General features: G+C 38.6%; 1 protein-coding gene across 11 annotated transcripts in view; it reads left to right on the top strand.

Annotated features, from left to right (window-relative positions):
• PARD3 (par-3 family cell polarity regulator) overlaps positions 1–27,271 on the top strand; it is a 420,254-nt gene that overhangs the window by 277,469 nt on the left and 115,514 nt on the right. For 8 of the 11 annotated variants that reach the window (XM_042044371.1, XM_042044370.1, XM_042044369.1 and 5 more), the window contains 2 exons: positions 3,562–3,778; positions 25,686–25,796. In XM_042044371.1, coding sequence (XP_041900305.1) covers positions 3,562–3,778; positions 25,686–25,796 — 328 coding nt within the window. The remainder of the gene's footprint in view (positions 1–3,561; positions 3,779–25,685; positions 25,797–27,271) is intronic. The other 3 variants (XM_042044372.1, XM_042044374.1, XM_042044373.1) reach the window with 1 other exon arrangement.

The following is a 27,271-nucleotide window of genomic DNA, read 5'->3' as shown; positions in this document are numbered from 1 at the left end:
GTAACCTAATGTCATTACTGCAACATAACAAAAATTAGAAGTTTCATTTGTAGCCTGGGTTTGAATTTTAATTGAGCAGCATTTGCATTTGTTCTAAACACTAGTAATTATGTGTAAATTGCAGGATGACTGTGCTGCATAAAAGTGAAACAAGCTTCTTCATGTTGGGTGCTTTTAAGAAAACTGGAAATCTATTGAGTCCAGTAGAGAGTTCAGTGTTGACTGCAAGAGAACAGGCATCCCAGTTCACAGGCCTCAGTCTAAGCTACTGAGTTAATTGCAAGCAAACTGTGTACGATAGACAATATTAATTGCAGCACAAATGAAGAAAGGAGACAACGTTCTTCATAGAATGTGCAAAATAAGTAATAAGTGAAAGCTTTGTGTCCTGGTTCTGGACTTTTGCAGTAGCCAGGAGGCGGCATGGCCAGGACCCAGAGGCTATTCCATACCACTTCACATCATTTTCCAGGGGTCCCTGCCAGGTCCTGTAGGGTGGTGGAGGTAGCGGTCGGGTGTTGTTGGGGGTGAGAACTTGCGTGCCAATCATTCTTTCCGTGTGTGCTCTTTTATTAGTAGTGTTGCTGTTACTGTTGGTTGTTGCAGTGAGCCATGATCAGCCAAATCAAGTGGACCAAAAGGTCCATTGGTTTGATGCTTTCACAGCCCAAAGGCCTCGGGCATTCAAAAGGCTGTGAAAAATATATAAATCCGTGCCTTACCATTGGCTGCAGCCCTCCCCTCCCCTTATTTCTCATATTGGGTTGTCTTTCCCGAGAGTTCTATGTTCCTCAGTAGTTAATTGGTCCTCGTTATTTCTCCTCGCCTACCCCTTCTCCCATTTGCTGTGATTCCTTCTCCCCGCCTTGGTAACAACCCCTGGCTGATGTTCCATTGGTTACCCTATGTTTTCCACGCCCATATTGTGGGGGTGCAAGACCCCCTGCAAGCCACGTTTCTTTGGCTTTCTCTGTGGGTTTTTCTCTCCAATGAACCCCCTCCCCTTATGAAGAAGTCCCTCCGCTTCTTTCCTACCTCCTTCACCCACCCGTGCCATCGGTGGGCAAGGCAAACCCCAGCGGGTGCTTCCCTGCCCTCCTGCGCCGCGATCGGTTCGGAGCAGGCAGAAGATTGCCCGGTGTGGGACAGCGTGCTAGTTGGATGGCACCACGGGAGTTGGTTTGCTTACCTCATTGCTGTTTCCAGTAAATTGCTCTCATCTCAACCCATGATCCTTACCTTTTGTGCCTCCAGCTGTCCTCTCCATCCTGCTGCAGGGGGAAGGGGGAGGGAGGGGGAGTGATCGAGCAGCATGTGTTTTGGAGAGTCTCAGCAGGAGCACCAAATTGGGGAGTACCCTTCCTGAAGCACAGCACTGTTATGACAAGTTGTTCTGCAGCTCAGCATAGCACAGGAAACAATACATACTTATGATTTATTTAATGTATTGTTGCATGAGTATGAACAAACATAGGTCAAAACTGATTCATCTTCCAAATTCTAGCAGTAGTTAACTTCAAAATTTGTCAGAAATTTCATACACTTTTTTTTTTTACTAATTATATTCGTTTGCAAGTACAATCTTTTAAATGTCTAGTTGGAACAGATTGTAGCTATAAATTAACATGTAAAAAATTAACATCTCTATTCCAAAGTGTTTTTCCACAATTCTTTTAATAATAACTAAATATCATTGCAGACACTGATTAAGAAATGCTGTGACCAAAAAAAATACAAGAACAGCTAGTACAGAGGCACGTGTAGGACCTATTAGTTTCCTAAAATACAACTACATGAATATTAAAACTCTGTCTGCAGTTGAGAAGGTGTATCATCTGCTTTACTCAAAGCAGTCGTGAATTAAATGCCAAGGCCTGGCCTCTGTTTTCCTTCTTTTTTTCTTTCTTTTTTTAGTATTTTCTTGGTGGTTTGTAGTTCAGAGTACTAGTTAAGATTCAAAAATAGTTATTAATACTGAGATGTATCTGACATGATATATTTTTCTTGAAATATGTTTATGTCATCATCCAGGGCTGGAGAATATTTATAGAAAACTTGATGCTTGGTGAATAGGTACAAAGTCTATTGGACAGGTTTATGGATTGTAATGTTAATGAATAAAGAGTATTTTGCAAGCAAGTGTCTGAGAGAGAGAAGAGATGATATTGAATGGCTTTCAGTCAATGATTTGTAGACTTTTCAGGTTCAATGATTTACTTGTAAGGTGAAGATGAATGATGACTAAGAGAAGCAAGTTTATATTCTACAGTAGTCTATGAGAAATTTCTAAAGAATTATACTCTTCTATTGGCTGTAGAAGAGCTGCTGAGGTCTTGAGCAATATTAGCAGAATACTAAGAAGTAGTAAACATAGGTAAAACTAAAAACCCATTGTTTTTCCTTCTAAAAGCCATGATGATTTCCAAATCTTCTTGAGTATAAAAGCTTTTTTTTTCTTTTCTATAGACTCTGTATATATAAAGCAAGACTGTATTTTTCAAATTCTACTGCCAAAAGTTGTTTGGAGCCTTTGTATTCATTGGAACTACAGGAGGCAATACTAAGTATGCATCTGTGATCCTAATTGCTGCTTTGAGCAGTCTGTTGGAAAGCTGGGAGATGGTTGGAGCCCTTACTTAAATGTGTTGATATAAAGTGTTAGAGCTCATAAAAAGTCACAGCTTCACTAGCCATGCAGTGCAGGATTCTGACCTACCAGCTTGAAGTGTTTTATTTCTTTCTTACTAAACTACTGAAGCAGTTTTCAGGTTTTCAGTGGATTTTTTTCTTTTAGTCGTTTTTCTTTCAAACTTTCTGAAATACGTGTCGTCTGTTAAATCTAACCTTGGGTGTACTTTAGGACTCCTGATCTTGGATTAGAAACAGAAAAGGAACATGTTATCTGCCCTTAAAGGATTTTACTTGTTTCACTGGATGAAATCTCCCCACCTGAACCTCCCAGGCTGCCCCATATCAACCAAGAATAACACCAAAAATAACAATCATAATGCATGATGTATTCCAAATGGCTCCAGGAAATGAAGAAGCATAACAAAACTATTACATTACTTGCAGAAGAAGAAAAAGTCTATTATGGCTTGTGTTGAGGGTTAACACTCCCTAATGACTTTCATGTTTTTATGAGAATATTACTAAGAATTTATGGACAAGGCATGCTGCACTGCTGTTGTTTCTTCTTGCAGTTATTTCTAAATCTCTCCTCAACTGATTTAGATACTGAAACAAAATGGGCCAATTAACATCACTTTGCTAATCCTCTTTATTAATCCATACATTATCCAGAGTACCCATAAAGTATGAATTGTGTTTTGCAGAATGGTCTGCAAAGGTGAATTCCTTGCTTTTATGAGTTTAATAGTTCTAATGAACACTCTTGGAAAACCCTATGTGAGCAGATACTGATTAAAAAAAAAAAAAAGAAAAAGAGTTTTTTGTGGTTTTGCATATATCCTGCTTCAAAATACATTGTGAAGTATACCAAAAAGTCTGCCCTTGTTCTTTGTTCTTATGTAAGTGATGTTTCTTAATATGTGCTTTCAGTGGAGGAAGACACAGAGGAGAGCTCAAGATCTGGTAGAGAATCTGTGTCCACAGCAAGTGACCAGCCATCCCACTCATTAGAGAGACACATGAATGGAAGCCAAGATAAAGGTGACAGAAAAAAAACTGGAAAGGAAAAGAAGAAAGATCGAGATAAAGAGAAGGATAAAATTAAGGCAAAGAAAGGAATGCTGAAAGGCTTAGGAGACATGTTCAGGTAGGTACTTTGCAATCAAATGTAGAATGAATTATAAAAAGAACTTTTTCTAATTATTCATTATATTGTGAATTCTTGCTGAAGCTATATTTTACTATGCAAATCCATACCTGATGTATATAGGCTGGTCTCTCAATTTTTGAGCCCATGGGTGGTGTCATGGAAGGGAAGCAGCTCAGAATGGAAGACAAGGAGATGGCTGGCAGGCCAAAGGAAAGGAAAGGCAAAGGAGAAAGTAGTTTTAAGGCACAGACTGCTTGGTTTTGGAAACAGTTTTTTGTGATGTCTAAGTCATGCACATATCCTTTGACAAGTCAAAACAATTGGGATTTTGTTTTATTTTTCTTCTTTATTACTGTACCCAAAGCTTATGTGTTGGTAAATGAATGGTTTTCTTTGCTTTGCTATTAAGACTATTGGTATCATGGAGGCATGATGTGAAAGAGATGAATCAGTTTGAGATTGAAAAACAGCATGCTTTTCTCAAGGAAAACAGGATCTAAGTAAGGTTGTGTGCTCTGAGAACCCATAGAGAATGGGTCAGTGAAAGACTTGATTTTTACCAAACTCTAAGTTCTTTTTAAAGCAGTCATCTCTCCAGCAGACATAAGTGATCTGAAAGGAGCAGACTGCTGAGGTACACCCTGCTGTTGTGGGTAAATGTTGAAACATGACAAACATCTTTGATCACTTGTGGGAAGAGGTGAGAGAGCAAGAAAATCAGTCCTTCTTTTAGCTAGCTAGAGTAAATAAATATATTTCAAAGAAAAATCAATATTAAGGCAGTGTTTGTTTTGTTATTTAAAGTGAGGTACCAGTATTATTTTAAATATTTATTAATGATTCTGCTCTGAAAGCATGTAAGGAGAGCTTCATTTAACTTTCATCCCATTACTTTCTTTATCCTATAAAATATTAGTTGAACTTGTGTTGTAACTGCACATGTTCTTGAGAATTGTTCTGTGACTAAGAATCATATTACAAGAGTAGTAAGTAGAAAAACTGGTTAATTAAGGAAAAAAAAAGTAGTTAATTAGAGAATACTGTTTTGAAAGTTTGAAAGCTGCTTTAAGAAAACATTAAATAATACCAGCCTGTTAGACAGTGTGTGCCATAGAACACCAGAGGGTCATAGGAAATGGTCCCACATGTCAGGTAGGAAGAGAGTCCTTCAGCCTGGACCCTGTGAGACCCATGGGGATGCCCTCATCTTCTGGACATTTGCCTGCCTCAATTCAAGCCTGGAGCAGAGCATTGCACCCCACTCTGGGAGAGTGTGGAAGGCAGGAGGTGTGAAATGCTGACTGATTCTTTTCTACACTCCATCCTTTTTATACAGCAGAAATGGCAGGTAAAATTGAGGCACAATATTCGTGATAAATTCTATGGGCTCTAAGTGGTAGTGTATTGGATACCTTGAGTGTTGTCTTGTGAGTTCAGTCAAAAAGTGTTTACAGCATCTAGAAATCTTAGGCAGCTCCGTGGTCCAGACAATGTAGCCTTTTCTGTATTCTTGATATAGCACTTCTGAAATCTCTAATCTGGAAACAAAACTAATTTGACTAATAGGGTGATCCAAGGCTTTGTTGTTTGCTCTTCATAACAGTCAACATTTTCTTGAGGTTTTTTCCCCTCACTACCATTTCTGGGTGAACTTTACTTTTCAGTCTCCTCTTAATTAATGTGAGAGCAGCACTATCTGGGTATAGCTGACTCCTCCTGAATCTGTAAATAAGCTTGCACCTTGTCAGCCCACACAAGAGAGGTGTTCCTGGCAAGCAAGAAAATGCTGATTGAGAGAATTAAGCATTATGCCTCATTTCCATTTGGTGCTTGATTTGCTTTGTTGACAGGCTTCTCAATAATGTTTGAGAGATGGGCTTTGTAATGTCTGCAAGATAAGCTACTACTTCTACCTATAACACGCTTTGTTTTTCTGTACATTTGACATATATCATAGATATCAAGTAATCACTGAAAGAAGTTGTGTGATAGAAAATAATGATGACAGTAACATTTAAAATTCAAACCAGGATCAAAGCGTAATTGGATGTTTTAGTTCCGTGCAACATCGTGATTTCTTTGTCGTTCTTTTTCTTTTCCCCTTTTTCACTTTTTTCTTCCTTTTCAGTGCTCTAATCTTAAAACAATCTTTCTTCATTAGGCTGTATGGGCAAAAACACTTGTGGGATGAAATTGCTATTAACTGACACTTTATTCCAATGTCTGTATTTAGCCAAAGGGCTTTTAGTTGCCTATATGCAAACTGGCAGCTCATAAAGTAGAGTCTGTGTGATGTATGAAAATAAGTCTCCTTGCATTCAGTTGAAATCTTAGGATTTGCCACTGGAATCTTCATTAAACTCTTGCTGTGAGATGGAAAGTCTCACTAGAGAACCCTGTGTTACCTTTATCCTTCAGTATCTAGTCATCATTTCCAAGAAATCCCTGGATGATTCAGAAAAGAAGTTAAAATCATAAGTAAATCTTCTAAACACCTCCATTGTTTTACTGCTTGTATCAAGCATAGTAAAGAGGATTGACATAACCTTGGAGGAGAACTGCAAACTGAAAACTACAAAACTGTGTGACTCTGACCCACACAGCTCCCATTATTTCCTGAGGACCTTTGCCGACATTGGGCTGTGGACAGGTTGGAAGTTCACCCTTCTAACTGAAATAAACCTGTGTGAGCATGTGTGTATTTCTTTTTTCAAATTGACATTTCAGGGCACAACAGATTATTTAATTATGTAATTTGGCTGAGAAGTCTCTTCACAGATGAAAATAGGACAGCAGTTAGCCTGGAAAAGTGTTGAGCAGAAATATTGGTCTGTTGGAGGAGAGGCAGGTGCTGCAGTGCTTTGCTTACACCTGAATGTGTTTGTTTTATCTGAGTAGTTGGATCATTCTCATTTTAGCCTTTCAAGAGGATCATGTACCAAATCCTGTGGCCTGTGAGATGCTATGCAGTTCCTCCTTCTCCAGTTAGAGGGTGCCTGGATGGCCACTGCCACCTGACCAAATAGGTTTTGGGAAGCTGATAGGAAGTTCTGCTAGCTTTTTGTTTCACTGCTGAGAAGCCTTCAGTGCATATATGTTTTGACATCAGAAGTTGATAAAAATATGTATGCTTCTCCAAATGCAATATGAAATATGTTTACTCATTTTGAGTCTGAGTTTGTTTATTTGTAAGTAGAGATTTTGTTTCTTCATAAAAATTAGCCTGACAAAAACAATCAGTAGTTGAAGAAACCGTTGTAGTGCTGCCTTAAGGAAGAGTCTTCACAGTTTCAAAGAGTGTGCCTGTAATTAGTGCTGGTAGATGTACATTAATTTAATGGTTTTCGGTGTTGTGCGATTCTTTGACATTCCTCTCCTGAGAGAGAAAAATGGTATATGGTGTCTTTTTTCCCCTTCCTTTTGCCCCTGTCATGTACAGAGTATTTTTATGAAAGTGGATGCCCTCAGGATATGAGAGAGGAAGATTTGAGATGTTATATTTGAGGGTTTTGGAAGATGATGAAATGACACATCTGCTCTGGTGCTGCTGATCACTTACAGTCCCTGCACTTAATTCATGCTTCTTCCCAGTGTACAAGCTTGGATATAATTGTTAGATGGGGGACTGGACTGGTGAAGTAAAATATGTTCAGCAAGTGGTCAGTCTCAGCAAAGGATATGCTGAGGAATAACATCTTTAGGAGAAAATGAACCTCCAAGATGCTGAGAATAATGAGGAGAAAGAAGCAGCTCTGGGTTTCCAAGGGCGGGAAAGGGAATAGTAGGGAGGCCAAGATAGCTAGTCATGTCTTGTTGAAAATATCTAGGGACAGTCATTCACTGCCTGATAAAAATACCCAAGCCTACTGAAACAAGTGACCCTTGATATGATCAGAGAAAAATGGCTTTGAAAATTCTTATGGTATGTTTAGATTTATGTAGGAAACAGCTGATGAGAACAAAAGATGGGGAATATGACTTGTATCTTAACCTGGAGCTTAAGCAAGAAATATCTGCTTTGGTTTTGGAGGTTATTTATGGAGTAGATGTAATGTAATTTGAAGCATCTGTGGATTTCATGTTATATGAAATAAATACATTTTCTGCTCTAGGAATTAATACCTGAGTCCCACATAAACATGACTTCTCAATGGAGAAGCACTGGGTATTGAACTTCACAGAACAAGAAAGTATGCTCAAAATTAATCATGTGCATAGATGTCTTTTGTATTGGAGATTGTGTATGTTAAGATGTGGCCTGTAATGTTGATGGAGATGTAAAGTCATAACATATGGTAGGTGATCCTTAATTCCCATTTTAAGTGTTGTAGCATATAGGTGGGTAAATCAATGCACTGAATAACCAATGCAAATGTAATATCCCCAGATTACCATTAAAATCTAATCCTAATTAGATTTAATTACGTTTAAAATGATTACTGGCAGCCTTGCAGTGTTGTATCTTCCAGTTCTGTGAGAGGAAGTAGATAATTCTGTTTGCAACCTTGTTTAGCTGAAATCAGATATACTGCTGGCTATTTTTTTCTCCCACACAGCTGTTTCCAAGGTGCACTGGACATGTCCAGATTCATAAACATACTATTTGTAGCTCTGAATTATACATTTTAACCACATTAGCCATCTGAGACCACTGACTAGGCATTTGGGAGAATAACCTACATGGATTACTGTTGCTTGTTACATGACTTCCTTGTATTGCCTATTCTGGTTTTCATTTAAGTTTTCTCATTGTAATGTCTGTGAGGAGATGAAAAGCAACTCACAAAGGCTACACCACTGATTTAGTAATAGCCTTCTTTCTCTTTCATTTAATAGCAATCTTCAGACTTTTAACTAGGCACAATAACTAAAACATGCCAGAGTTGTGTAAAATACTGTTGAATTATATCCTAATCAGCAGGACTGGAAAATACCTCAAACTTGATAAAACTAAATCTGTGGTCTGATTTCTATCATTCAGTAGCTTAAGAAGCAGCAATAATGCCATTTTCTGTGGAAGCATGACTAATAGGGCTTTGTATTGGTGAATGACATTTACTGATATATGGACTTAAAGGAAAACACGGGAATGAATTCCGAAAGTTAGAATTTTTTTTTTCTTTAGTGCTCATGGAACAAAACACCATAAATCTTGAGTCTTGGAACACAAAGGAGGAGGAGGTTAGTGCTTAAACACCCGTCAGCTGCATCATTTCAAATTTGGAAGGTCATTGTGTGCACACTGGATTGTGCCTGGGTTTGCTAATGCTCATATGAGAAGCTTGCCGACAGCTTGCAGTGCTTGTGCTGAGACTTTCATCAGAAACGCTGAGCTGGGTCGTTGGTCAGGTAAATGGAATCTGGGGCCGTTTGTGCTCTGGTTTTTGCCTGCTGCTATTATAAGCCAGCTGGCACAACTGTCATTAAGTCCACATCTGCTTTTCCCCTTCTGCCACCGGCTAGAAAATGCATGATCTGCTATAATTATAATCCTAGATGCAGGGTCTAGGCAGGATATCCTTTCAGACTTCAGAGGAGGAACACCGTCCTCATCCTGCCTGCAAGTTGGATACTGTTGATGCACCTTTTCTGTGCTCTTCTGGGCTACTTTGTCCTGATCCATTTTCAAAGTTTCAGCCAGCCACTGGGGGACACAGCATCAGAAAAGCCTTTCAAATGAAATCAGCCATGCAGCAAATTTTCATCTTTGATGCAGACAATTACCCAGGACTCTTACAAGTGTCTTTCAAAGCATTTTCATATTCTTCACTTCCTTTTTTTCCAATTAAAACTAAATACGGGACTGAAAGAGAGAAGCTTGGCTGGAAATAGCTTTTCTTTTTCGGAAAGGAAAGCCATGCTCCTTCCTTTCTCTGTTCACTTTTTTGCCTTCTTGTTTCCTGCTGCTCGATGGAGGCAGTGGCTTTGAGGAGAGGTGTGTTTCATTGCCTGCAGCCCCAAGCACACCGGCTTTTGACTAAGATGTCATTTGGGGCAGGGGGTAGTGGAATGGCAAATTTATATCTCTAAACCAAACAAGTTCACATAATCTGTCAGGGATTTAAGGAATGCAGCTTCATTAAGTGGTTAGTAAACTCTATGACTTTTAAACGAAACACAGAAAGCAGTGGTATGCAATTGTGCAAGGGAGATTTGAAGTGGGAGATTAACATAATTGTATGTGGCTTTCTGGTTTGTCACTCTGACAGAAAGCAGGGCTTTGCTCTATGTGTTCTTAACACTGGATTTTCCCAGAGTAAATCTTGAACTTGTAAATCTGATGGTGGTATAATGTATGGGGGTTTGGTTGTTTTGGTTTTTTTTTTAAATTTGAATAGAATCAGGGCTCTTGTTTCCAACATCCTGAAGTAAGTGTCAGGATGACTTGTTACTAGAGACGAGTTCATAGTGGCTGCTAACATATTCTCCCAGTGTTCTTCCTTTGCTTGTCAGCGACTTTAAATAGAGAACCTTTGACACCTTCAGCACTGTCTTTGCCTGCAAAGCAAGTGAGGAAGGCAGGCGGGGTGACAGCTGAGCCCTCCGCCATCCTGCCCGGCGTTCTGTGCACTTCTCTTCCAGGCCTGCTGGATGAATATAGAACGCAAGTGTCAAGGATGACACCTTCTTTATAATCTCTGCAAAGCCAGCCTTTTCAGGGAAGAATTTGTTGACAGTTCAGAGATTCAAAGTCAATTTCAGTTTAAGCTCATATAGAAATAGGATTTTTTCCTCCACCTCATGTAATAATTGAAGACTAACCAGGCAGTGCGCTAGTCCATAACGAAGTATCATAAATACTGTCTTGAGACATGAAGCATTTGTTAGGTGAAAAGCTCTGTTAATGACATTTGTTTTGTTATCTTTTGGAAATATTCTTTGGAGGCTTAATTCACTACTGATAGCACCTGTACATTGGTATACATTGTGGATGCTGTAGATTATGTTTTTAAAGCAGAGCCGTCTTTGAAAATCCTTTTTAAAAACAGGAATAGGAATGTTGACTTAGAAGAAAATGAATGTAACTTAATATATTTTTGTATCTGGGATGACATAGGTGGTTAAGTCATATTTTTGTAAGGTACTTAAGTTGGCAGCTGGAGGACAGCTGATCCTTTTCTAAAAGGCAAAGCTCGAACTTACTACTGCATTTCACTTCCCAGGAGCAATGATCTGTATTTGTGGTGTGTTGGCAGGCTGATGCCTCCTGTTAAGATGTTAACATGTCCTACTGTTGTGCAAAGAAATACTTATTAAAGGCATAATTATGCAACACTTCAGTGAAAATGGCAAAATGGGAATAAACCAGTGTATGATTTCTGGAATAGAATACACCGGCATAGAAATAGTTGGTAAGCACCTGTGTTTCCCTGAATTCAGTAGGAAAACAGTAGGTATAAAACTTTCAGAGGCCTTATTTAGGCTTTTAAACTGTTATTTCTGGAAAAACTAAGAGGAACACAGGTTTTGTAGAAAGAGTAAGAGAGAAGGAAATATTAGAAACATGGTGACAGTGGGGTATAGAAGTAGTATTTCCCCCATTTTGAATCTGTTGATGACTTCTGGACAGAAAAAAAAAGATAGAAGGAACTGAAGAGATACTGAAAATACTGCACTCTTAGAGTGATTTGGGCAAGAAAGGTTTTCTGCTTGGTTCAGCTCCTACTTACAGCAGCCCAGCTTCAACTTTTCATGAGCTGAGTGTCATGCCCAGTTTAGTTTCAAGTATCTCCAAGGATGGAGAGTCAGCAGCCTCTCTCAGCAGCCTCTTCCAATGCTTAACCACTCTCCTGGTGAAAAGTCCTTGGTAAGATAGGAATGAGAGACACTGAATAATCCCTGGTACAAAAAATGTGAATCTATCAACTGTATTTATCCTTCTCATGAATCAAGAACATGCAGATGTACAATAAGTTTTTCATGCAAAAAATTTAAATTTTAAAGGACCTTTGTGATAAGCTATTACTCTCAGGGACTGCTGCCCTCACAGGACTCAAGAGTATAGGAACTAGCACACCTGAGCCTGTATTTGAGGCTGTGAGCCACTCATGACATTCATGACATGCTAAGTGTTAAGGAAGAGTTTATCTATAAAGAGGTTTCTTTTCGTTGTGCTTCCAAGCATCTTATTCTAAATTGTCTTGGACTGGCAACCATTAGGATACTGAGCATGATTGGCTGATATTGTAATAATGTCTTGTCTTATATGATCCACTGAGCTAGACGGGAGGATTATTTTCTGTGGAACTGAGGAAGAAACAGTTGACAGAAATCTTCCTTTCTGCTATTTCATGCTACACCAGCAAATGTCACCTATTTTTATTAAATATCTAAAATTAGCGTTGTATTAATGCTGATACTTTTCATCCTAAAGTACATATATCAAGTAAAACCTTAGGCATTTGTAGTTCAGCCAGTTGTAAAAGAAGAAAGTTAATTTTGCTTTTTAGTTCTGCTCATGTTTGGTTGATTCCTTAGGATTTAATGTAAGAGCATAAGAATTTGGTCACACATGAGTTAAATGATACCCAGGAAATTCCTGTACCCCAGTACTTTGCCTCTGACAGTGATCAGTAGTAGCTCCCAGGGGTGGAATACCAGAACTGGGTGACTGTATACAGCTCTTCCCAGGTCTGTCTTCCAGACTTTCAGTGATCTGTAGCTCAGGGATTTCTTGAGACAGTGCCTTTGTGCTCAAGTACAAAATACAGTGTGTGTGCATATTCTGTTCTGGGCAGTTCGTACTGTTACTGATAATTTGAGGTGTATGTACCTAATTCCACAATACTACAAAATTTGAAGTATGCCATATACAAAAATGTCTTTTAGTGATTGTGTGAATGACTTTTGTATCAAGGAGCTGCTTTTGCATTTCAAGTGCCCAGACCTGATTGCGCTGCGCCGCAGTAGATCTGACTCATTATGTCAGCATTTTATGGCACTCAGGTAAGCGTGTTTAGAAAGCAGCAGTAAACGTTTTTGATGTGCAATAACATTTCAGTAGTTAATGTGGTGTTCCACCACATATTAAATTTTACCACTTCTGTGCAAACTTACAATAAGCAGAAGTGCAAGAAAAGGCTGTAGATGTTTGTAAAATAGATCCTGCTGGATTGAATTCAAGAACTAGTTTTACAGTATATGTTTGGTCTAGCTGATGATGTGGTTAATGGTAAATTTTGAAATGTTTGCTTTTGCAGAAGATAAATTCTTAGTTTCTACAAATGTTAACACTTTTTTCAGGACTTCGTTGCTATCAGTCTTGTAGGTCCTAGTCCAAAAAGAAAAAAGAACATAGTATAGTTTCATGAAACTACTTGGTGAGCTTGACTTATTTCAATAAATATAATAGCATACTACTGATATGGTTGTTTTAAAGAGTTTGTATTTTATGTTGAAAGTATTTTAGAAATGCTGTATTGGTAGAGAAATTCTCTTATAAATAACTAGTTCAGTCAGTGTTAACTTGTGTTAACTGACTATTTACTTCATAGACTTAGCTTTGTCAATGAAGTCTATGTAATTAGTCCTTATGTTTTTTTCTGCTTGCAATTCAAAAAACTCCTGGAGTTTGGCAAGCTGGTTAAAATTTCAAGAGGAACTATTTTCTCATTTTAAAAATAGGATAGTACCTGGTCCATGCTAATGTCTCCAGGAGTTTTGATGTCCTGTAGTGTTCCCCATATTGTATAAATATGAAATATATGTATGATAAAATCATATGCTAGAGCTTCCAGATACTGGTGTTGAGTTTAGTTTGAAGGTGGATGGATGCTGGATGGATGCTGGATAGATGAATCACTGAAAATGTATGTAATTTCCTTTTTCATGCTATGCTGTTATAAGTTGTAAATAAATGTCTAATCAGTAACAAAGTTTATGGATTAGCTCTAAAAGATCTGAAAAAGATTAGATAACAAAAATGTATCTAGAATTGTATCTTTATCAGCAATTTTGAGTACCACAATAATGAAAGTAGCATATTTTTATACTGGTTGCAAGTGCCTCTAGCATATTCAACACCGGGTGTGTTTAGTATGCAAGCTGAACTGCTGTTACACATTTCAACAGCAGTATACCACAAATAAATCTCAAATATTTCACAATGTTGTTATAGATGCTATCGTTGTCTTTAACACATAGTGCTAAAATCCTGAAATTCAGAGCACAACATGCTGGCACAAGCAGGAGTTTCAGATGTAGTGTGACAATTAAAGTATTTCTTTTTTCTGATGTTGCTGAGCAGGTAATGATACCAACAATATTATAATCTGTAACTGCTCGGAGTCCTGGTGTCATCTGTAGAGCTCCAAATACTTCGCTAGTTTGGTTTGCCTTTTATAACCCCAAAGGAGGAAAACTGCTTGTGTAAGATAAATGAAATATGAAGAATCAGTGCCATTTTCATTGTTGGTTTTTTTTCAAGATTTATTTTAGGCTGTATATTCAGAATAAGTAGTAAAATGGCAGTGCTAATTGTTGTATACTGTGTGCAGCACTGAGCGTGAGGAGAGCTGTTATCATTTGAAGAAGAACATCTCAAGAGCCAGATATCTTTGAAGTCAAGTCTGGGTTTATTTTAAACATCATCTGTCTGGGTTTCTAAATAAATACAGGCCTAGTCATTTGCTTTCTATAATGCCTGAGCATGTAGAAATAAGAACAAAAATGTCAGTGTGTATGGGACTGGTCCAGGTCTGAGATATTCTGTGCTAGGAGCTTATTTCTATGGTGGCTGGAACAAAAAAAAAAAAACTCACCACCCTACATCTCTTGTCTGTAATTAGTCCCGAGCAAGTCCTACTTTGTACATCTCTTCAATCTGAAAAAAATCTCAGCTCCCAGCTTGGCCCTAAAATAATCAGCAGTGTAAATCACAATTGATATAGTTATTTCAACTGCTGTCACCATGAAGACAGCTCAAGCTCTGACTGCTGGCAGCTACAGGATACCAGGCATCTCCAGGGCTCCAGGCAGCTCTGGGCAAGCCCTGGAAGCAGCTGCTACAGGGACTTGCTGTCAGCCTGCTGTCCCAGCAATGATCCACCTGAGTCTTACTGCATCTACTCCAGAGATGGTTTGTTCCAGTGGTGCTGCTGCAGTGCAAAGTCTCGCTCTTCATTTTCCACCCAGAAGATAACTGCCTGTGTAAACTAAATTTTCGTGCTGCAGGGCAGAATATCAGCTGATAGAAGAGACAGAGGTGTGTGAAGCCAGCAGTGACGTATTAATATTTACTACCCAGAGCTTTGGTTCAGGCTAAGTCCCTTTGCCACAGCCCTATCTTTGTAGCAAACTTCCAAAATAATGTGCCTGTTATTTTTCGCTCTCTGCTTTTTATGATAGTATAGATTCATAGAATCACAGAATGGTTAGTGAAATTTAAAGATCATCTAGCTCTAACCCCTCTGTCATGAGCAAGGACATCTTCCACTAGACCAGGTTGCTCAAAATTCCATCCAGCCTGGGGCACTTAAATGAATTGTGTTTTAGGGTACGTTGTGAAGGTGTCCTGTTGGCATTATTTATTTGATTACAGAATTAAACCTTCTTTTTTAGCCACAAGGAGACTTGAGTGGCACTGTGAAACCCTAAACTGTAACCTACAGCCATCAGCACTAGGGTGCTGTAGCTCAGTGAGGGGAATTGCTTTTTGGTGTTGTAGGCATCCTCTGAGAAGACAATGACAGCTTCACACTTGTCTGGTTTTAGGAATATTTTGTTTAGACTTGGCCCACAGATCCACAGTGTTGACTGTGGTCTTCTGCTGGAAATTGACTGTGGCTTCTCTACCTCCTATAAGTGTAAATATGTGAATGAGCCTAAAGATATGGAGACATCACCTATTGCTTAATTTATCCTACAGTGGTTATTTTCTAGGAGGTGTGTATCAACAAAGTTTTCTGGTATCTGGCAGAAAAAGTGCTGACTGACGTGTTAGCATTTCTAGGTAATGAGATCTGTAGGGAAAATATAATCTTTGGAAGGTTCTGGATGAACTGCAACTAGTTTGATTAACTTTTTGTGTGTCTGTATTAACTTTTGCTGATTTTATAGAGTGTAATTTCATGACTGCAAGACTTAAGTTCTTGGAATAATGTTACTGCAATTTCCTGGTCCTAGCTTGTGTTTTACATTTCTGTCCTAATTTCTCTGCTGTTGCATGTGCTTAGTGAGCATTTTTTGTGATTTTCGTGTTGTAGCTCATGTTTACCTAAGGCAGGCCTATCAAGCAAAGCGTTTTGGTTGTAAAATGGAGCTATGATGACTCTTAGTATTACTGAGGGATTTTTTTCCTTTTCTGGCAGGAAAGTGTTGAAGCAAATTTCTCTTGCAACTTTTTATTCTCTTTTTCTTTGGCCATCTCTTGAGTGCCAGTAAAATGGGTGGGTTTTTATGTTTCATTAGCATTTCTTATGAGGTCTGCCTTTAGACCAGTACCCATTTTCTAAATTGTACTTCTTTAGGGTTGCAAAAAATCACGGTAACCAGATGCAGTATTTGTCTCTGGCCTGGCAAAGTGGTAGATTTAACAAAAGAAGCTAATAAAAATGTTCAAATTGACCCTTCTCATCATTTGGACTTCTTGGAGCTCAATCAATCACTCATTATTATCAGAGTTACTCACACAGAGGCAGAAGTGCTGGTGTTTCTCATAATCAGCCCTTGAGCCAGACATAATTTGCAATTTGAAGCATTGTATTTGGAAACAATAATGCATTAAAATGAACAGAGCAGGAATTAGAAGTATATTTGTGGAGAGAAGACGTTGACGAGTAGCCATGGTTTAAACCTGTCCCTGAGGATCCTTAGTGGACACTGGCAATTAGAGGCATACAGTGCAGTATTGTTTGTACCTAAATGGGTCCACGATTTTTAAACTCTGTTGAGTGAGACAAATGCAACAGCAGAGGTTGCCCACCTTGCTGCGTGGCTGCAGAGCAGCAGTGGGCAGATGGGGGCACCGGGGTAAGGTGGTGTCACATGTTTGGCCCAGTGTGAGCCAGAGATGGAGGGCTGAACCTGGCACTGGGATGTAGGATTTTACTTCATCCCAGAAAAATTGCCTATGCTGTAGAAGAACGACTGCTTCAGATTGTCAGGAACTTGTTCATGGTGGCTGCGGTTGATGCTGAGAATTTGGGAATTTTTTGTTATCCCTATGTATGGCATTATGTATTGCAAAGTAGAGAGTTGTATGTGTGCTTTTATGTGTGCAGTCTGTGAGTTAGCATACTGCAGGCCGTCACTCAAGCTTTTTCAGGAGCCTGCTCTTTACTCTATAAGTGAGGCTTTGTTTTTTTTTTGGAGTTCGTATTTACAGTCTTTCAATTACTGTGTAGTCCCTTACTGCCCAGTACTGCACTTTAGAACAGGGCACTGCAGTCTTGATGGGCACATTCTGTGTGAGAGGGGTGACAGGAGAATTTTTAAGCACATTAAATCACAGTACACAATACAAAAATCACAGTACAAAAGTATGAGAATATATATATAAAAATTGTAAAAAGACTGAATTAGCTTGGCTGGGTCACATGTATGAGGTAGAGCTACTTTCTTCAATGACAAGTAGCACACAATGTATCAAATCTAAGCTTGGGGCAAGTAACTGTGGTCAATAAATGCTCCCTTTTTTGAATACATACATAGCATTAAAGAGCTCAGGTCACAAACTTTAAAATGCTTAGACTGTTATGAAATGTCCATTAAAATGTCATCTACTACTTCTGTGGTTGCTCCCATCATTGATGACTGTTAACAAATTGTACCTAAGCAGAAGCTTTTTTTGATATTCCTGACTTCTTCAGGGATGCCACAATCCCCAGTTTAACAGGTTTTGGCTGACCACCATGAATATGAATTATTTACGGAAACTTTTACTGCACTGTGGTATTGCTTACTGAGTAGATTTGGACATCTCTGTTTGCTGTCTTGCTGTTGTCTTTCCAGTACTACCGTTGTAAAATTTTTCATACTTCCTTTGACCTTCTCAGACTGCTTTTCAACTACAGTAGTTGGAAGTAGTTGTTAGAGTTTTTTTCTGATTTCTTGTGCTTTTAAAATTTATTTATTAGTGCTGTCCATGGCTCCAGCTAGCTTCAGGCAATCATGAGTAGCAATGCAAGAAGATTATCTTCTGTTTAGAAACTTGCAAACAGATGGTCTTTCCATAAAAGAAATCTGTTTTTAAAAGTTCCACCATTTTATTCTGGAAGTAAATATTAAAAATGCTCAAGTTGTGAAAAGAGAGCGCCTTGGTGTGAATAATATTCTGCCTGTTGTGTCATGCCTTTCAGGAAATGTTATCAAAACTGTTTATGAAAATAATTGAATGAAACCTCATGACATGTCTCTTGGTTTGGCATCATACCCGTTTTCAATGAAGTTGGGATACTGACTCAAAAGACAGGCAGATTACATTTCACTGGCTGGAAACAGTAATGGATCACATATGTTGTTTCCACTTCTTTCCAGGAAGTTGTTGTGGGAATCACCGGTGCTGTTGTACATGAAGTGTTGCGATATGTGCGCCGTCCTGTCTGTTCTCTTTGAGCAAACTTAGTTTGGTGAGATGTACTAGAATACCCCCTTGAATGGGGCTTAAAAATGTTTTTTTAATGTTTCCAAAAAAAGTGATCCAGAGGCTGCTGAGTGTGAATAGAACACAGAAGACCTTCACATGCTTTACAGTATTCAGGCCCAAGGTGGGCACTTCAGGGGGCTGCTATTTTGCAGTAACAGCCACTTTGGTTCTCATGCTTTAAATTTCTGTGTTTGTGGCTCAGCATGTGAGTTTCTTTATTGCTTGAAGGCAAACGTCACTGGCCTGAAGAGATACAGGGTATTCTTCATTTTCATGAGTTACCTATGACCTTTTGTAATGCGCTTTTCTTGGTTTGTGACAGCAGAGTTCTCCAGGAACCCCCCTGGCAGGGGTCTTCTGCTGAATGTTGCACCAGAAGGATTGCTGCTTTATCAATTTTAACATAGGCAAGGAAATCCATGGAAAACGAAGCTATCAATGTCTGTTTTAATTATGCCCACAAGCTCCGGCATCAAAGTGCCTGCACATCAGTGCTTCTGTGTCATCTCAGGACAGTGCTGCTGCTGAGTCACTCCAGCAGTCACTGGACTCCCTTCCAACAATTAGAATTCGATCTACTATTTGATGAGTAGCATGTGATAACAGGCTATTTCTAGAAATCCGTTGCAAATATGCAAATGTTTACACTTAACATGTTTTTAAAAATAGCACATGCACAATTTTGCTTGGAATGGAAGGCTTCTAAACCTTCAAGTCATCACTAAAGAGGGTGGCTTTTGTTTGTGTGCTATGCTAAATCCTTGTTTTTTGTTTTTTGGGGGTTTTTTTAGCAACAGAATGGTTTTGTGTGTCACAATACTATGTTGCAATATAAATCTTATGGTTTTGTTGATACAGTAGGGTGAGAAAGATTACAGAAATCATTGCAAAATCATTCAAATGTTTACATTATGTGTGTCTGTGTGTGTGTGAATACTGTTTGCTACTATGGGTAAAAGAGCATGCCTTGAAGATAGAAAACACTGACAAAATAGCTCAAGACACCTACCAATTGTTAATTTTTAATGCTGGACTTTTTTCTATTAAGGAACATAATGCGACTGAACTTCTGTCTCAATCAATTTTTGTTTTTTTTCATTAATCAACTAATGCATGTTTCTTCTGTAGCTCTTTATTCTAATGAAATATGTGGATGATTCGGCAGACGACAGTGATCTCATCAGTAACGCATCAGAGTAAAATCCATTTAGCAGATTACGTGTATATTATTTTTGTTATATCAAGAATGCTGATACATGTTCTTTTAAACTGAATTTTTTTTGAGACAACTTGTAAATGTGGAATTTCTGTTGTTACCACTCATGCGTCCTTCTTGCTTCACTTGTTCTATCTGTATTTGTCTATTTATGCAAAATCACTTACATGTTCTTTATGTCACATGTGTATTTTATGTACATTTCACTTTTTTTTTATATATGGTATCACGCTGTAGCTTGAGCTTGTTCTTTAAATGTTCTGCTATGCTGTCTTCTCTGTTGAGCCTCATACTGTTCATTTGCTTTGATGCACTGGCCCAAAGCCACTGAAGGCACTTGTTATCAATGCCTCTCTGTTCAGTGTGATAGACTTCGGATTAGGTCACCTCCTAGTTGGTGACAGTCATTCAAGCAAGTAAGCTTGAAAGTGAGCCAGCTAGGGACTGTCAGAGAGGTTTGGGTATTCATTTTAGTTTGATTAGATTATCCAGAGTTCATGAGATTTCCTATTTGAGGGTCAAGCTTATGGCATACAGGTCTGTGTTCTCATCTTTTTATTAATAACAATGTGACAAACCAGTATCATGGGGCCTGAGGGTGGTCCTTTCCTCTGATGTGACTTGTCTGTTATGTACTAGAGATCATAGATTTAAAAGATGGTCCTCTTACGGTTTTTAGTTTCTGCACTTACTGTGATTCCTGTTGTTGGCTGAATTTGAGGATTAAATCTGTGGATCTGTGAATGTGGCTTTGAGCATTTACACTTATCTTGAAACTTTCTCCAACCCTTAGTGTAAAAAGAGAATTAAGAAGATATAAATTAAGTAGAACTCTGGAGTATCTTGGCAATTAGAGTGAACAAGATTTCAGCTGCTCTCTTTCATCAATTTCTCACACTCTTGGACAGACAGGGTATTTTTAATTTACAACCTGTATTTCAATTAGTCTTAGAAGTTTTTTCTTTGCTTGTGCAGCTACAGAATAAAATTAAACTACATTTTAGCTATACTTTTTATAAAAGGGTTTAAATGAGAGACCTACTGAATAAACAAGCTGTTACACGAAGTAAACATTGTTAGTATTATGAAGAGATTATTCTATAACCATACAGTTTGTGTCCTCAAAGAAGTACTAAGCTATATCTATGAAAGGATATGTTTATGAACAGAATGGTAATTTTTTTATTAATTGGGGTTTGGAGGAAAATGTGCACTTCTTTTCTGCTCTTTATTTTCTACCCTGAGTAATATTCTGTACTCTGCTTCTAAGAACTGAGATTGAGGGAAGTGGTGGCCACAGGTCAGTGTTGTGCTTTGGTGGCTGCAGGTGCTTCAGAGGAGCTGGTGTAACTCAAGCTTTAGCAACAGAACTGTTTTCCTCATGAATATGGTAACTTGTTGAGACAGTAGTGTGCATAATTTGGTTGCACATCATGTAGTAGCTCATGTCTGTGCATTGGTATCTTGTGCAGTGATTTAGGCTGGGCTTTTATAGCTTGCAGTCAAATTGTTGGCACTGAGCATCGCAAAAGAAAAGAGCTTGGAATTAGATTCTCCAGACTGTCTGAACATCAGTGCCACAGATGCTCCTTTTCTGCATGGTTTTGGTTTTTAGTTCCAAAATTAGTAGTTTCTACCTTTGTTTTTAAGCACTGTCCTCCTTTTCACTAATGCAGGGAACATTGTTGGCACAGATGCTGAGCGATGGAGTTTTCATGTACGTATCAGAAGGTTTTCATTTCATTTGCATTTTTAAGAACTCCAATGAGTATCCCAGCAGCCAGCCCCCCAGGAGTGAGAATGAGACCATCTCAGGTTCAGACAAGCACCTGAAAATCACCAAGGCACTCTAGGCTTGAGGCACTCTAACCAGCTGCATGCAGCAGAGAACTGCTCCTGTGTCTGGGGAGGGGGCAGCCAGGGCCACGATCACAGTGCTTGGCTGTATCCTCAAGGCCTTGCAAAAGTCTAGAGTCTCTCTGACACAGGAGAAATGGATGGTGATTTCTGTTTTACAAGGGAGATATCTTTGATTGCACTTCCTGAGTTTCAGTCTTAGGCTGTTCTCAGTAAATGAGCAGTCACTTCAGTCAGAGAACTTATTATGTGGGTGTGTCAGGCCATTCAATATATGGATTATGAAAAAAATAGAATTGGAAGCAGTAAGGTTCCAAATTTGCCATGAGTCATGCATGGGACATACATCCTAATTCCATCTCTCCTTCCTTTTGAGTACCTGAGCAGTAAAGAGGTAAGATTCACGATGCAAAGCCTGGTGGCTTGCAGGGAAGGTGTCACACACATGAATGTTCATGGGGCAAGTTGGGGACTAGACCAGTTGCACTTGTAAGGAGGTGAAACTTTGACATAGGTACGCCAGATCTTTGCTTTGAGCCAATGCATTCAATTCAGGCTGTTGTAAATACTGGGAGTAATTCTGGGCACCTGACTCAGACTTTTGACTCACACCATTAAACAAAGGCCACCAAAGAGCAGCAAACAGGGCTTTACCTCTGGCTGTGGAGACAATGCACAGTAACTGGGGGATGTTTTGAAGGGATATTGCATAGACTGCTTGAATTTCACGGGTCTGAATAGTCCTATTTCTAAGTGTCCTGCTTCAGTTAATATTCATGAATAGGAAACATCATGGATATGAATAGGAAACATCTACCTGAAGAAATTAGGACAGGTGATTTTCAATAGCTTTACACCAGTGTAGTCATACCACAGTACAGCTGACAGAGTTTTAACAGCTGGCTTTAATGGTGTGCCCTAGCATTGCTGGATGTTGCATTTCTGTAGTTAAATTTAGCTTGAATATGACTGTTAAATAAATAATTTATAAATGTCTGTTATAAATTTGGTGGAGAGGATGCTGATTTGGCCTGTGGGTTTCATTATGACTATAAATCATACTTCATGAAGCAAACACTTTTAATAGAAGTAAATAACAAACACATTTATTGCTAGCAAGAGTAATCTTACCAAGCACTCTGAATGATGTTTGGAGTGGGGAGTGTTGACTGCTCCTACAGAAATAAAGGAGGTGTATGGGGGTGTACAAATGTATCTCTGTCAGTTCTTTTCAGCACCTTTCTCAAGTGCTAGGTGGCTCTCTCCGCATCTTGAGATGCTATCTTAGCATCTTCTCAAAACTTTGTGATTGTTAAACCACAATTAACACAATTGTGCATTGTGCTAAAAACATGAAGCCACAATCAGGGAGGGGGGAGGATGGTGTTTGTTATTCTGGGTTCCAGGGTAGGGACAGTGCAGTTAATGTTGCTGAACTTGTTACAGGCAGTGGTGATTATGGCAGATATATCAATTCTGCGGGTGACAAAGTCCAGAGAAGGCACCTGTGCAAGACCACCATGGTTCATACTCTGCCAGGCTGTCCACTGCTGGGATGACCACTGAGCTTTTCAGAGATGGGCACTGGAAAGTCTCCGATCAGAGTGGGAACAATATGGCCACCCTCTGAAATGCCTGGGAAAGAACCAGAGCTGTCTTCCAGAGACTTTTATCAGGATGGTCCTCAGGGGCAGAAGGAACGTTAATTCCCAGATGATTGGAAGAAAACCCTGAAAAAGAAGAAGAGTTGTTGCCACAACTTGCTCATGACTCAAAGCAAACTAAGCCCTGATGCTGCTCCAAGTGCTCCCTGTGTGGTGCCTACCTCTGCCTCTGTGGGAATGCACATGAGCCCCATGTGCTCTGGACTTGTGTGGTTGGATCTGGAAATTCAAACCATTGAATTTTGCTAGGTTTGCATTACATGTTAACATTAGAAATGCTCTCCTCACAATCATGCAGCCTGACCAGACATTTACTAGATTGCTTACAAGGATTATTAGAAATTTCCTGTGTACTTTATTTTTTTAATAAGGTATTGATTTCACTATATATCTGTTCATACTTGCAATGAATTGATTTATGGTGGCAGAAATTCTGTTTTGCTGCCAAAATGTAATGGGCAATAACTAATTCAATTTTTTTCTTTTTTTCCCCCCATTTTTTTTTAAACCACGATTTCTTTTCAAAAATAAACTGGCACTCCAGAATTTAACTCCTTTGCTTTGCCTGACATTTTAAATGGGTTGAGGAAGGACAGGAGACAGAAGCAAGTGTGAGCATCCCAGAGAGGCTGTGGTAGAGTGCCACATATGTTGCTTGTCTCCTTACAGCTCTGCATGTTCCATCAGTCAGACCCATGCTGCCACCTCAGGCACTCTCTGTGTATCAGGGTAGAATGGCTCCATTCCACTGTTTTTCTGCCAAAACTCTCTGGGCTAGAGGTTTTAGGGCTCTTTTAAATTAACCAATCTCTTTTGTCTGGTGTGCAACATCCAGAACTTGATTTGAATCTCTTGTGTCATATATGTAAATGCTTTGTATAATGGTTTTGACTACTCTCTAATAAATAGGTGGATGTTTTAAGAGATACATGTTGGTGTTTTGAATGACTGAATTGAAGTATGTCAGTTTTACGTATAACATTATAAAATCAGAAACTTTAACTTTACACCCTATTTTGCATTTCTTAACACTATCATGTCCTCTGCCCTTTTCAGGTGGGTAATAATAAACAGTTTTAGTTTTCAGATGCCTGAATTACTGTGGAAATGAGCAATCTGTGTGGAGAACAGGCACACACTTTAAAGTTTATGTACGTGCTCCTATGCTGTATTTTTGCGTTTTGGTTTTAAAGAGCTGCCTTAAGAGCCATAAACATGATTACACAATATAAATAATATTTCTTGACTGAATCACCAGAAATTAATCATTCTGCAGGGCTTCTGTGTGGTATGTTATCATCCCACACAATGACTTTGTCCTAGAATCAAAAGGAACAAATGGGAAAGTATTATAAATGCCTGGTGAACTGTAAATATTTTAAAGATGTTACATTAACAGGTGAGAAGGAAGCTTTAAGAAGTCTGTGGTTTATTTCACTGTTTGTGAGCATTTGTGGTGTCCTGTCAGCACTGTTGCTAGACATGTTTGATTACAAGTCTCACTGCTTTAATTTCACTTTTGATGTGAACCTGAGTGTGAAGGGCCACAGTGTCAGTCAGCTCTCAGATGAGTGTTTGGTATAAAAAGAGTAAAATTCTTGCTGCTTTTGGTGTGATAAATGATGCCACATTTAATTGGTATATATACTGTTTAACAGATACATGTGAGCCCTTCTGCCTTAAATAGAAAATTTTCGTCTGAAGTTTAGATCTATTTAAAGGTTATATTAAAGTGTTTGTTTGGTTCGCTCCACTCGAAAGTCATTACTTCCAGAATAGGTCAGAAATGTCTTAAGAAATATGAATAATTTTGTCCTAATAATAACTGAATATCTCAAATGCCAAATTCTTCACTCCCTGAAAGTTTCAAGAAAACAGTGCAAATATGGAAGAAAACTAATATATTTGAAATGTAGCCTTTAGAGGGGAAGAGGAGATGTGAAGAGGGCAAACTCTGGGTTGGCAGCCCAGACAGCTCCATCCCTCCACTCATCCTCCCACACTGGAACACCCTTGGGGAAAGAGCCATGAGTAAAAGAGTTAAAAAAAAACCCTGGTGCTGAAAAAGAATAAATTGAGTTTTGAATGACGTTCTGTGTGTGGTGAAACGGCCCTTGCAGGGGGTGGGGTGCAGTGCTGTCCCGGGAGCTGTCAGACCTGCAGGTCCCTCTCCCCTCATGTTCATGTGGGGAAGCCTTCGCTTAATGCAAACATGAGCTGTGTCCTTGGGCAGAGATGGTGTTCTAAAACATTGTTTGACTGTCTGTTTAAGAATAGTGACCCCAAAATCCTGGCATAAAAGAGGAACATGGTACAATTACTGGTTTTTTGTTTGTTCTGTTCTTCAGTGAGGAATTCTATAAACTTTTAAAGGGAGTGAAATAAAAAAAAAAAAACCTCATGTAAAAAACCCAACCTGGAAGCAGCCTGAAAATACTGAAAATTGAGATTCTGAGGTCTTTGCAATTTCCCTTCCTGATTTCCCAGCAGCCCTTCTTGGAGAACTCTCTTTGTCATAGGAAAAGGAAAATACAGTTTTGTTCATTTCACAAGTTAGATTCTTTTTTTGTGTGTTATTAACAGGTTTGGCAAACATCGCAAAGATGACAAGAGTGAGAAAACGGGTAAAATAAAAGTGCAGGAAGCTCTTACTTCAGAAGAGGAGAGAATACGAATGAAGCAAGAACAGGAGAGGTAGACTTCAGTATTTGCTTAAACCTTGATAGAGAGAGTCTGTTTTTTAAATTAAATAACTGAAGTTCAATTTTCTCTGATGAATTTTCCCACATGTTGGTATGTTTATATACTTTAAATAACAAGACAAAGCTGGATTTATTTTTGACATTAGTATGAACAGCTCCTTTGGCTGTGTTAAGCATCTTTTATAGACCCAGAGCTCCCTTTCTTATTGAGGAGACTGAAGTAATAAAATGAAATGCTTTCTCTATATATTCTATAACTGATTTTATTGATATTTTCAGAAAACAAGTATTTATATAGAATGAAATATGTTTTGTATTTTTCTTCAAAGTTTTGCATATCTAGATTTTTCAATGATAAATTTAGGAGAAACCTAAAAATTATACTTACCAGTATATTTGTCACTGGAGTTCAGTCAATTTATGTGCCATGCAGTCTGTTTATGGAATGATATGTATATTAAACTGCTAATTGTAAAAATGAGTGGTGAGTACCTCTATTTTTCCTTGTCAGCTTCCCTTAACATAAAAAAACCACTATGTAATATATATGTCATATGCTCTTCTCAATATTTCCAGTCTACTTTTCATCCTGTCTCTTGTAGTCCTAGATATCTGGGGCCTAGGCTCTGGTGTCTCTCAGATCAATTTAGTCAAAATCTTGAGAAGCTTAGGTTATCAATTAACTAATACTGGGGAATGTGAGTGGAGAAACAACCTCTTTGAGTAGACATCACTTCAGTAAAGAGACAAACTTTATAAAGTTTTATGAAGGGTAAATAGATTGACACATTTAGCAGTGAAAGTGAACTATACGTTAGAATTATTTATCTAAAAATCATGCTCAGCCATAAATTTAGGATTGATGCAGGAACTCTGCAGGGAAATTTTCTTGTCCTTGTACAGGAGATATCACTAATTAGTCATAATGATCTCTTTAACCATCATCTCTATGCACCTTGGTCTTCTGCAGACAAGAACAAAAATTGGTGAATGGTGGCTTCATCATTAACAGCTCAATGGAATAGAGAGCCACAGTAACTCTTGTGTAGCCTCCTCAGTTAAACCTAAAAATGGTTTGCTTTCAGTTCTTTTAGCGTTGAATGATTTATGGTACAGTTAAGGCAGGCTGGGAGTGTGTGTTTATTAGTTTAACTTGTTAAACTCCAGAAACTTTATCATTTGTGACCATCTGTTTAGATTACATCATGGGAATATTTTACTCTTTAGCAGATATACTATCATAAACTGATGTAAAAATTTACTCTTTTCTTTGTCCATCCGTTCTGATTGCAGAAGGTGGCTGGATTACAGTGCCTGGATGGTTTTTTACTAGTCTGATTGGTTTTTGTTTTCTCTTTTTTAACAAAAGTGAGGCAGGGTCATTGAATTTATTCCCGTTTTTAAAAGTAAAATGTTTGCAGATTAAATGGTAAAGAGGAAGACTGGAATTGAAGGAAATAACTGATG

Source organism: Corvus kubaryi, unplaced genomic scaffold, assembly GCF_017639235.1.
Source record: "Corvus kubaryi isolate FWS band 111438036 unplaced genomic scaffold, C.kubaryi_AGA036_p1.0 37398, whole genome shotgun sequence".
In the NCBI taxonomy this organism is placed as follows: domain Eukaryota; kingdom Metazoa; phylum Chordata; class Aves; order Passeriformes; family Corvidae; genus Corvus; species Corvus kubaryi.
The sequence above is the reverse complement of the archived record's forward strand: the minus strand, read 5'-3'. Positions and strand labels throughout refer to the sequence as shown.